The 12,585-nt window shown below is 40.6% G+C and overlaps 1 protein-coding gene across 1 annotated transcript in view; it reads right to left on the reverse strand.

The window, feature by feature from the left end:
* Positions 1–1,796: 1,796 nt before the first annotated feature.
* Positions 1,797–12,585, reverse strand: part of trmt11 (tRNA methyltransferase 11 homolog) — an 11,615-nt gene continuing 826 nt past the window's right edge. Inside the window, exons 4-13 of the mRNA XM_020596911.1 lie at positions 12,395–12,476; positions 12,169–12,261; positions 11,364–11,498; positions 10,822–10,978; positions 10,637–10,717; positions 10,396–10,560; positions 9,989–10,061; positions 9,589–9,723; positions 4,485–4,605; positions 1,797–2,194 (exon numbers count right to left, since the gene is read on the reverse strand). Of these exons, the coding sequence (XP_020452567.1) occupies positions 2,054–2,194; positions 4,485–4,605; positions 9,589–9,723; positions 9,989–10,061; positions 10,396–10,560; positions 10,637–10,717; positions 10,822–10,978; positions 11,364–11,498; positions 12,169–12,261; positions 12,395–12,476 (1,183 nt within the window). The 3' untranslated portion in view covers positions 1,797–2,053. The remainder of the gene's footprint in view (positions 2,195–4,484; positions 4,606–9,588; positions 9,724–9,988; positions 10,062–10,395; positions 10,561–10,636; positions 10,718–10,821; positions 10,979–11,363; positions 11,499–12,168; positions 12,262–12,394; positions 12,477–12,585) is intronic.

A 12,585-nucleotide genomic window follows, 5' to 3' on the forward strand; every position in this document is an offset into this window, starting at 1 on the left:
CAAAGAGGGATCTTCTGTTGTAGCGAACACTGTATTTATTTATATGAGACAAACAGAAATTCAACAGGGACCAGAAGTGATAAGAAAGGTGAAGGACCTACCTGCTTTCTGGAATCATCTGATTTTGCTTGATGATGACAGATAACACAAGGGCACTGTGGGAACTGTAAATAACATGCACCGCAAACGATGGTGAACCGGGTATCATGTGATGGAGCCTGGAACTCTGCCTGCAAAATAGGGTGAACGGGGAAGTGCGGTGAGAAGGCAGAGAGCCAAGTAATAAACAGAATGAAGGGGTAATGTACATAAAGGCCTGCTGCATCACTCTCAGGAAATAAATAATGAGCCAGGCTGCATGTAAACTGTGGTTGGAAAACAACAAAAGCTGCTGACTAAATGGAGTGGGGACACCCTGTCTTTTGGGCTCTTGCTTGTATAGGGAGGCCTCTATCATCTAAACATGCTCCCTTTGTCTGGATCTAACAGGACCATGCTTCTAGTTTTAAATTCTGTTCATAGACGCTGCAACTGAGTAGCATCTTTCTTAAAAAATAAACTGAGTCAGAATAAATGTTAGTCAATGTCAGTGTGGTATGACCAAACCTGTAGTTAGTGTATAAGAGACACATTAAAGGCACTGACACTTTGTGGTATCAGAAAAACTAAAGGAACACTAAATCATACATTAGATCTTGATGAACAAATTATTCGAGGGCATCAGTGAGCTCCTAGACAGTCTGTGGTGGTGTTTGGTGGCATCAGATGCACCGATACATAATGTCCCATAGGTGCTCAGATGGATTTAGGTCAGGGGAATGTTAGGGCCAGTCAATGGCATCAGTGTCTTCATCATCCAGGAACTACCTACACACACTAGCCACATGATGCCGGGCATCGTCCTGCACCACGAGGAACCCAGGGCCCACTGCATAGTTATTTAATAATCACATTTATCTGTCCCTCCATTACCTATACAGCTCATTCTTGAACAGGGCCGCGGGAGGCCTGGAGCCAGTCCCAGCTGACACTGGGCGAGGTCCATCCTAGACAGGTCACCAGTCTATCACAGGGCTGACACTTAGAGATAGACAACCACCCACACTTACTCATTCCTAAGAACAATTTAGAGTCACTGATCAATCTAAGCTGCATGTCTTTGGACTGTGGGAGGAAGCCGGAGTACCTGGAGAGAACCCACGAGACAACATGCAAACTCCACATAGAAAGGCGCAAAGTCAGCCAGGGCTTGAACCCGGAACCTTTAATCACATTTACGGCATAAAATATTGGTTTAAGTTGGATGTCTAAGTTTTTAAACATCTTCTTTATTTATTTTTCTAATTCTCAAGTACTCATATTGGTCTCAGTCCCAGCGCTGGTTGGACTGGAGAACGTGCATACAGTACATTACCTATACATTAGGATGAATGAATGTTTGCTAATTGAAAAAATATTCAGGGTAACTTCCAATAGCTGCAAGTTGATTTTGCATGACAACAATCAACAAAGTGTATTTTGGACACTTCACATTTTTAATAGGATGTACTGTGTAGCTGCATCATGGGAAGGGTATGATCCAGAGTTTCAGGATGTTAACCCACACAAGTCAGAACATCTTGGCCTCTGCTGCTTCACTGTGACCTTTCCTGTTGTTGATCTGTCTCTTGCTGGTCTTCCAACAGAACCTTATGGAGGTGTACAACTAAGTCACTAAGTCACAAGACCATGTGCCAACATAAAAGTTCTTTTATTAAAAAATTAACAAAGTTGCACTTAACATTTACTTAAATGGCTGATTAAAAACTAGCATAACAGTACTTGAGAAAGGAGACTTCAGGATATTTTATCCATTTATTTGCAAAGGAATAAGTACAGGCATAAAAATAAACAATTAAAATAGTAAGAAAGATTTAAAAATTGTGACAAATAACTTACTGGTTTGTTTTTAAACTAACAGCAGTCTGACAGTTTTGGGTCCATTAATGTTTTTGTTTTCTCCACTATAAGAAAACTGAAGAGATTTACTCTAATCTTCTTCGCATAAATTCATTCACTCTACATTCACATCGGATTTATTGTTGTCCTTGCCACACTTCTTGTTAAGTCCGCTGAAATACTTCTCTCTGAAGGCATTGTGTCCCTGGTAGGGGCTGAAGCATGGGTCTGCTAGATGAGCCGAACTGTCCAGTTCCTGTAAGGAGAGAAATGTTAAGACTTAACTTACTGTACTTAACCTAACTGCTCCCTATTTTTGGTGGAGTCACTGCTTAGGATCTCTATGAGCCGCATGTGTGATTTGGCACAGGTTTTGTGATGATACGCTTCCTGACAAACCCTCCCATTTTATTCAGGTTTGGGACCGGAACAATGAGGACACTTGTCTGTGCAGCCCCAGTTTAACAGAAACTGTCTATTGGCTACTTCAAACCTGTATAAGCTAAATTTCCTTCCTTCACTTTTGGGTGTCATTGCAAAGTTGCAATAGGCGAAACATCCAAGTCCTACAGTGCAAGTGGCAATTCAATTCAAGTAACGCAGCTGCTACTGGGGGTTGGGGTTAGATGGGCAGGAGCAGGTTCTACTGAAAAAAAAAACAAACAAAAAAAACATTTGCAGCTCATTAAAAAAAAAAAAAACAAAGAAGAAATGAATGTGAACTAGTTCAAAATTCAAAATTGTTAACTATGAATGTGAACTAGTTCATTTTAATGTGTGTGCACTCTTGGAGTTAGCTCCTGTGAAGTGTAAACTTGCACAACACTGCTGGCATCACATTTGAATACATTTTCCAAATTTGCATGCAGGAACAGATCTGTGCTCATATGTATTAAGAACATATAGAACTGTTATGAGCCCTTCTAGTCAAGAGTTTGTCTCAACTGTACGTTACAGAGGAATGAAGGATGATTAAAGGTGCTGGGAAAAGGAATAAGAGTTCAGTTAGGAGTGATGGCTTCAATCCCGGGCCTGTAATTTGTCAGTAACACCTCTTTTTTGCTTGCTGATGCTGCCAAGCATCCTGGAAACGGTTTCCATGACCACTCTGAGATGGTAATGGAAACTCTGGGTAACAAGCCTGACAATCTAATCCTGACCCCAAATTAATAAGGATAGAGGGACTACAAACAACTGAAAACAGTGGATTAACGACTTAGTGTTTGCCAGCAACAACACAGGCTATATGCATTTACTGTTAAATTAGGCAAACTGGCTATTTATAGTCACCAAACGCATTATATCATACAGCATATGTGAAAAAAATCTGGGCTTTAAGAGGGGCTTTTCTGCACTAGTTTAACATGAAATGTTTGCAGCAATTAAGCCCATTTATCAACAAAAACACAAAACAGATTGGACACATGCACATGACGGGCATACAAACACATGTAAGCATTCACACACACCAGTCTATGAAGCCTTGTGAATGAGTGCAGATAGGTGTAGATTGAGGCCTATTTGGAAAGGAAAAACTCTGTGACCTGAGATAGACACCACTCAGATAAGATCAAACAACTGTGTGTTTGTGTGAGCGTGTCATACGGGGCCCTTCATGGGAGCAATTTGGTGTTTTGAAGTGGAATGGATGACAGATCCAAAGATGGATTGTTTTCCATATGATGTGTGATTAAGCCATTTAGTGTTCCAGTATAAAAGAAATGAGCCAATCACAGCCAGATGGCGGAGATTTACCCCAAACAGACAGAGAAACACCATCACTTCTGTTGGAATGACATGTAAAAAACATGCACATATGCACAAATACTTACAGGGTTGCAGATACAAGCAATTCTATGAAATGCATATACAAACATGAGAGAACAGGCTCTCACATAAACTAAGTCATATCTATGTTCATACAAAACGTACAGAACATTAAACAAATTGGGCAGCGCACGCAGGTTGGTACCATGCACGTTCTCATTTATAACTATACAACTACAATATATCACTTAAAGCAATACATTTAAGATGATGTACATCCAATCAAAGGATGCAGAGAATCAGATTATATGGTCAACTTTCCAGCCATACACACATCAGAGTAAAACGGTTTTAAGTCCTGTAAAACAACTATTTTTTTTCTGTGCACATTCACTAAACTGTGAGAGCACTACGTGTGAGTGAGGTTGTACTATTGTATGTACAAAACAATCACAACAGGAAAAATAGTTCTGAAAAAAGTCATGCAGAAATGCTGCAAATGTATGATGCAAACAACAAAAATTAAGCAAGCATGCAAATGCACACATGCTAGAATCCTTGCAAGTGAATGCAAACTGCAAGTTATTTTCATTAACAATCAATCTGCAGATTAGTTTCTCACTTATTCAGCGCAATTTTGCACATAAGAGGAACTGGAACTGGGAAATTTTAACTAAAAAAAAGGCACAAATGGTTGATCACTAGTTGTCAGTTCCATCAAATTACTTGTTGATTTATTATTTCAGCTTCAATTCAAACACACAAAGTCATATACGCACCTCCGGCTCCTTGATCTTCTCCATGGTGATGAGGCGTCGTGAAGTGTGGCTGGAAAGTGTCTGCTCACAGTTACTGATGAGCCGGAGACATGGATGAAGAGGAACCATCTCTTCACAGTACCTGGAAAGGAAGCACACACACGCAGTTACTAAAAGGAAAGAGCAGAAATGGCAGCAGTAGACTACTTTATATCACCTGATATAAAGAACCAACAGTCCTGTATTTTGTCTGAAGGCCATAAAAAGGCTGCTGGGACACAGACACGGACTAATCCTGTCAAAATAAGTACCTAACACTTGCCAACTCTCCTGCCCACTTTCCATTCTCCACCCATGCTTCCTTCTGTTTCTCTCACCAATCAGCTCACTGAACATTCAACCAGTAAAGTATAACAGTAACAGGCAAATCTAAGGTAGCTCCTTTTGTGCAGTGATAAAGCTGGAAAAAGTGACTCTGACCTGACAGGTCGACTGCTGGCTCTATCACAGGGCTTATTAACAGCAGCTGATGTGTGTGTTTGCATATCTGTGTCAGCAGCACTTTCCAACATCATAGTTGCAACAATACCGACTCAACTCCAGATTTGCACGTTACTGTTTGTCTGCTCTGTTGCCATAGCCACATGTGGGCCTCTGTGGTGATGGGATGTTTGGTCGTCATGGTGACTAGAGGTGATGCAGCCAGGCGATAATCCTGTCCTGCCAATCAGGAGTCATTAGTGGTGAGCCCGACCTGATGAGATGGCGTTAACATTGTTTTTCACCTCCAAAGCGTCTTTTTCCATTACAGGCTATGACTTTGTAAAGGGCACTTTCACTCAAAACACTGTAGCTCACAACCTCTTTTGAATCACAGCATCTTATACGTTTGCTCTCTTTTTTATACTAAGGATGAGCCATGAGGATGCACGTACATTTATCATTTAGAACGGTCAAATATAACAATGATGATTATGAAGTGGTTATTCTATTTAAACTGTATTTTCACAAAAATACTATTTAAAATGCATGAAAAATGTTCTTGTCCTAAAACATCTTAAAATCTAACAGAATTTTATTTACTCTGTTTCACATGTGAACTCTGATATCAGAGCAATGAGCAGTGGCCTCTGGTCAAGGTGCCAGTGGCACCAAAGGACAGATTAGCAGAAATATCCCAAAACATATTCTGAAGTATAAAGCTATGACCTGAAATTAAAAATCTGGCTCATTCATACTCTATCAATGTCGTCCTACTCCTGACAGCAGTCACTTTATGTCTTTGCTTCATGCGTTTATGTTGTAATCAGGTCACTTTATGGCTTTGATGACTGATACTCCATCATCTGTCTTGATACTTTTTCTTGCTTCATTTATTTTTACAGGGAGAAATGAAATAGTTTAAAATGGTCTGATTTGGCCTAGACACCATCTATTGCTGAGAGGACTTTGTGTCACATGTCATCACACACACACAGCTTCCCCATTCTTATGAGGCAGACATACACACAATCCCCAGTGTTTCTATCATAGCCATGGGCACAGATATGCACATATGTGGGGGTGACAGAAACCTGATACCTCCCCTGTAGAGCCCAAGATTAGGCTCCTGCCCACTTTCCATTCTCCACCCATGCTTCCTTCTGTTTCTTTCACCAATCAGCTCACTGAACATTCAACCAGTAAAGTATAACAGTAACAGGCAAATCTAAGGTAGCTCCTTTTGTGCAGTGATAAAGCTGGAAAAAGTGACTCTGACCTGACAGGTCGACTGCTGGCTCTATCACAGGGCTTATTAACAGCAGCTGATGTGTGTGTTTGCATATCTGTGTCAGCAGCACTTTCCAACATCATAGTTGCAACAATACCGACTCAACTCCAGATTTGCACGTTACTGTTTGTCTGCTCTGTTGCCATAGCCACATGTGGGCCTCTGTGGTGATGGGATGTTTGGTCGTCATGGTGACTAGAGGTGATGCAGCCAGGCGATAATCCTGTCCTGCCAATCAGGAGTCATTAGTGGTGAGCCCGACCTGATGAGATGGCGTTAACATTGTTTTTCACCTCCAAAGCGTCTTTTTCCATTACAGGCTATGACTTTGTAAAGGGCACTTTCACTCAAAACACTGTAGCTCACAACCTCTTTTGAATCACAGCATCTTATACGTTTGCTCTCTTTTTTATACTAAGGATGAGCCATGAGGATGCACGTACATTTATCATTTAGAACGGTCAAATATAACAATGATGATTATGAAGTGGTTATTCTATTTAAACTGTATTTTCACAAAAATACTATTTAAAATGCATGAAAAATGTTCTTGTCCTAAAACATCTTAAAATCTAACAGAATTTTATTTACTCTGTTTCACATGTGAACTCTGATATCAGAGCAATGAGCAGTGGCCTCTGGTCAAGGTGCCAGTGGCACCAAAGGACAGATTAGCAGAAATATCCCAAAACATATTCTGAAGTATAAAGCTATGACCTGAAATTAAAAATCTGGCTCATTCATACTCTATCAATGTCGTCCTACTCCTGACAGCAGTCACTTTATGTCTTTGCTTCATGCGTTTATGTTGTAATCAGGTCACTTTATGGCTTTGATGACTGATACTCCATCATCTGTCTTGATACTTTTTCTTGCTTCATTTATTTTTACAGGGAGAAATGAAATAGTTTAAAATGGTCTGATTTGGCCTAGACACCATCTATTGCTGAGAGGACTTTGTGTCACATGTCATCACACACACACAGCTTCCCCATTCTTATGAGGCAGACATACACACAATCCCCAGTGTTTCTATCATAGCCATGGGCACAGATATGCACATATGTGGGGGTGACAGAAACCTGATACCTCACATGTAGAGCCCAAGATTAGGCCCAGGAGACAGTCTACGTCTGGACTTGCACTAGTGTAATCGTGCACACACACACACAGGTCAACCAGCAGGGCACTGAGACAGACAGCTCACATATTTGACTTGACTGGCCTCAGCCATTTATTTTGGTGTGGTGCTCTGACAGGCACAGAGTCAAGCACTGGTAGATGAGTAGCAAAGACAAATGTGCGAACATGATGACACACATGAATGCATGTGCTCATATGCAAGACCACACACACTTGTGTGAATGTATACACATAAACAGATGAATGCGAAGGGACAAAAAGGTCTGAAATGTGTTTGTATATGTGCACTTTCTCACACACACTAAAACAGAGAATGCACGACTATCTCATCTTCTCCCCACTCATATAATCAGTGAACAGATGGAGCTCCAGCCCTGAAGGGGTTTTGTTTCCCTAAAACATTCGTTGCTGCTACTATTTGTTGTGGTTCATCCCTTTACAATCAAACACCTTCACTTCTAGTCAATGCTTCACTTTCTACTAATGCACTGAACATTTAACAGTGCACAACTTTGTGTCAGAAGAGCCATTGTACTTGTGGCCAACATATATAGGAACTCAGCACTGTCAGCTGTGGTTTACTGACGCCAAGCTCTATGGGTGGGAAAACCTCAACGCACCTGTATACTATTGTGTCTAAACACCATATTTCACACAGGTGGTTACACACACATCTTTTATAGGAGCAGGAAGGAAATAATACTCAGGGGAACTGTTGGAAGGTAGAGAACCCAAGTAGGAAAGTGTGGTGGAAACTCCTTTGCGTGCTAGTCTACTAGCCTCAAACTGAAAGAGCTGCTAGCAGGCCTCAGGTTTTTTTAAAGTATTTACCAGCTTGTGAAACTTGTTAGTCAAACCTGATTAATAACAAGCATTACTACAGTCTGTTTTGTTTACAACCCCCTAATTAATTTTCCAAGCCAAATTTAATTATATGCAGTCAGATTAGGCCCAGGAGACAGTCTACGTCTGGACTTACACTAGTGTAATCATGCACACACACACACAGGTCAACCAGCAGGGCACTGAGACAGACAGCTCACATATTTGACTTGACTGGCCTCAGCCATTTATTTTGGTGTGGTGCTCTGACAGGCACAGAGTCAAGCACTGGTAGATGAGTAGCAAAGACAAATGTGCGAACATGATGACACACATGAATGCATGTGCTCATATGCAAGACCACACACACTTGTGTGAATGTATACACATAAACAGATGAATGCGAAGGGACAAAAAGGTCTGAAATGTGTTTGTATATGTGCACTTTCTCACACACACTAAAACAGAGAATGCACGACTATCTCATCTTCTCCCCACTCATATAATCAGTGAACAGATGGAGCTCCAGCCCTGAAGGGGTTTTGTTTCCCTAAAACATTCGTTGCTGCTACTATTTGTTGTGGTTCATCCCTTTACAATCAAACACCTTCACTTCTAGTCAATGCTTCACTTTCTACTAATGCACTGAACATTTAACAGTGCACAACTTTGTTTCAGAAGAGCCATTGTACTTGTGGCCAACATATATAGGAACTCAGCACTGTCAGCTGTGGTTTACTGACGCCAAGCTCTATGGGTGGGAAAACCTCAACGCACCTGTATACTATTGTGTCTAAACACCATATTTCACACAGGTGGTTACACACACATCTTTTATAGGAGCAGGAAGGAAATAATACTCAGGGGAACTGTTGGAAGGTAGAGAACCCAAGTAGGAAAGTGTGGTGGAAACTCCTTTGCGTGCTAGTCTACTAGCCTCAAACTGAAAGAGCTGCTAGCAGGCCTCAGGTTTTTTTAAAGTATTTACCAGCTTGTGAAACTTGTTAGTCAAACCTGATTAATAACAAGCATTACTACAGTCTGTTTTGTTTACAACCCCCTAATTAATTTTCCAAGCCAAATTTAATTATATGCAGTCACTGGATTTTATAATATGTGACCATTCACTTCATTGCCCTCCTTTGTTTGGTCATTTAGGGAATTCATTAGGCCAACAATAGGTTTAAAGTATTGCAGGCTGTGCTCATGACAAACCTGTATTGTGCATTTCTTGTTAATGGTATGAGCCTGCCCCCTACTGACACAAATTATTATTTGGAGAATGGAGGATTAAGTACACTTTAAATGACAGCAATAGAACTCAACATTCTTAACTTGAGCCAAGACGTTACTTTGAGAAGTTAATGTTAAACTAGTAGGCGTCCTTACTCAGGCTGGTAGACAGGCAGCCAGTAGACGAGCGTCCCGCCCATGACCAGGTGCTGGGCAGAGAAGTTCAGTAGGTCTGTGAAGATGTCACTCAGGTGGTATACCTGCGATACAGGGACATGAGACTCTACATAGCTGGGCAGAGGAATGAAAGAAATATGACCAGAGTTAGAAAAGAACAATCTCATTTTCCCAAGTGTTGCATTTGTGCAACTGGATAAAGTTCATGTTTTTGTCTTGTTTGATTTAAACATCTAAAAGTTATGCTAGGGTCTTATTTCCTCTATAGTAAATGCTAGGCTTACTGTAGCTGTATTGTTAGCTAATTCACTGTAGAGACATGCATCTAGATACTAATACTGTAAGACAGTAGGGCTGGTAAAATAACAGGTGAACTTACATGCCCTCGGGGGGTTTAGTAATGTCTTTGTGGGAGCCTGTTCGTCTTGTGGACTCACGGATACCATACGGAGCTGACAATAAAAAGACCACATAGAAAAAGCAATTAGGAGATGAACTACACAGACGTAGCGGGACCTCATGCCGGCGCGGGACTGCACAGTAAAGTGTTGCAGCATTAATGAGGGTTAAAAGCAGGGCCTGAGTGTGTCTACAAATGTAATATGTCAGAGTTCTCAGTTAGCAGTACAGTGGTTCATGTCTATGAAACAACACATGGTTCCTAATTTGTCTAAAACATTTTTTTTAGAGTCCACCTAATATAGTAACCAGAAGGAATCAGACCACAGACACTCAGCAGGCTGAAAGTGTCATTAGTGGTCTGTTTAGAATCAATTTGCGACCTACGGTCAGTAATGATGGCATCAAACAGAGCAGCATTTCTCCACACAGGCTTGGACGCATCAGACACCATTACATCTAAATACATCTTCTCTGTTCCATACTGTCGCAGATTGGCTCTGATGTTCTCATCAGGTCCTCGCCACTTCTGGTTTCTACGGCTCGACCGACCTGAAAAGCCAAGACACTTTCAAAAAATGTGGATACTAATAAAGTGACCTGTAAGCTTGGGTTAGGCAAAACTTACCTTTGCCATGAATAGTGTTATAATCAATATCTGTTCCACAGACATAGGCTCCAAAATGAGAACATGCTACTAACAGGCTCCCTAAAACAGATCAAGAGAAGGCAATTACTGACGCACATTTCTCAAAACATGTGTGTATCTCTGGGTATGTATGCGTGTGACAGGCAGTGAGAGGTTTAACTCACCTGTACCAACAAATGGGTCAAAAACAAGATCGTTCTCTTTGACCTTAGCGTGGTTGGCCATTATGAGTGAGAGGCCAGCATCCATGCTGGTGTTTCCTATGAAGTGTCTGTTCTTCACACTGTGAGAGCGAATCAGTTCACGCTGACCGTCCGCTATCTGGAGCAGGAGTAAGGATGAAAAGTGTTCAGCTGCTGACAGAGTATTTACAAATGGAACACATTTCTAAGCATACGAATGCATGGGAATGGTTTTTGAGTTTCCACTGGCACTTTGATAATTTTCTGCCATAAACACTTGTCAACACTGGAATTCACTGCAACTTATTTTAAGCTCCTGGTGTAATTTAAGATGAGCACAATCATCTGCAACTCTTTTAACAGCCACCTTTGAATTCAACTGTTTAATACTCAAGATAGTTTCTGGGTGGAAATATTCGTTTTAATCCTGGGAACCGTCTCTTAATGTGTATGTCACCACTCATCACCACGATACTGTATTTCAACACACATTATAGTCAAATATAAAGTTTAGAGTATCTCACCCATCTACCAAAGTAGATGTGGATTGGATGCTCAGGGATGCTGTTGGGGTCTGTGCCATAATCTTCCAACAAACAGAAGATATGCTGAGGGCTCTTCAGACTCACTGTGCCCTCAAATGGAAGATAATCCAAAGCCTGGTATAAGAATATATACAACATGATATTCTGAACATACACACAGGTTCTCATATATATATATATATATATACACACACACACATACATGCACAGTATGTAGCCAGTTACACAAATTTTGTTCTTCAGGTCCGATGCTTCAATGTAAAATTAAACATGGCTACTACATTAAATTGCTAAGTCTCTGCTTTAATACAGATGTAGCCCTTTTAACACAGTGTCTGAATTGCAAGAGTTTGAAAGCAACAGGACACTTGTCTACTACATGTTTCCTTGGCAGCTGTGTTGTTTCTATGTTAGTTCATACACAAAAGAGCTCACGCATGGCTCAGAGATCATTGAGACTTGAGAGATGCCATTTAGATTGATGTCGACACATCTGTGAATAAAATTTGGGTACTTCATAAAAAAACAGAGGTGCACAGGAAATATAGGAACTATGTGTTAAAAGGTCTGTATTGCTATGGTTATTTCTAATTGGCATAAACAGAATTAAATTAAAAGCTGAGACTTGGCAGCCATGTGCTAATGAAGTATCCACTATTTTATTTCAAAGCACAGAGCCTCTAGGGCAAAAATCGTACCACTGTCTAAATACTTACAGCCTGGACTGTACATGACCAATTTCATTTATTCATTTCCAAATATACACACAGATAAAAATTCTCACATCAATCCTTTTTAATCTGTCTGTAAACTCCAGAGTCTTGTTGAAAGTATAGACGTTGATTCTATATGTGGAGTCTTTCTGCATGAATGGACTCTGTAAAGGAAGAGCACAATCACTAGTTAAACATAATAGCTTACACTGGATATCCTTCATATAAAATGTTTCCTAAAACTTCAGAGATTTGTCACAATAACACAATAAGAACATAAGCCATAGCATCGCCAACCATGTTCTCTAATGGGTAGTTCAAGAGGGATGTTCTGAGTTCACTGTGTGTTTGTCCATGGCCCCATAACTCAAAAGCAGACCTGGAGGAATGAAGCAACTGAAATTACATCTACATTATGGCCACTTTAGTCACAAAAACTGCTAATGTAACAGGGCGACAGCTTAAGATGGATGAACCTGTTATGTTCA

This window comes from Monopterus albus, unplaced genomic scaffold, assembly GCF_001952655.1.
Source record: "Monopterus albus unplaced genomic scaffold, M_albus_1.0 scaffold31.1, whole genome shotgun sequence".
In the NCBI taxonomy this organism is placed as follows: Eukaryota; Metazoa; Chordata; class Actinopteri; order Synbranchiformes; family Synbranchidae; genus Monopterus; species Monopterus albus.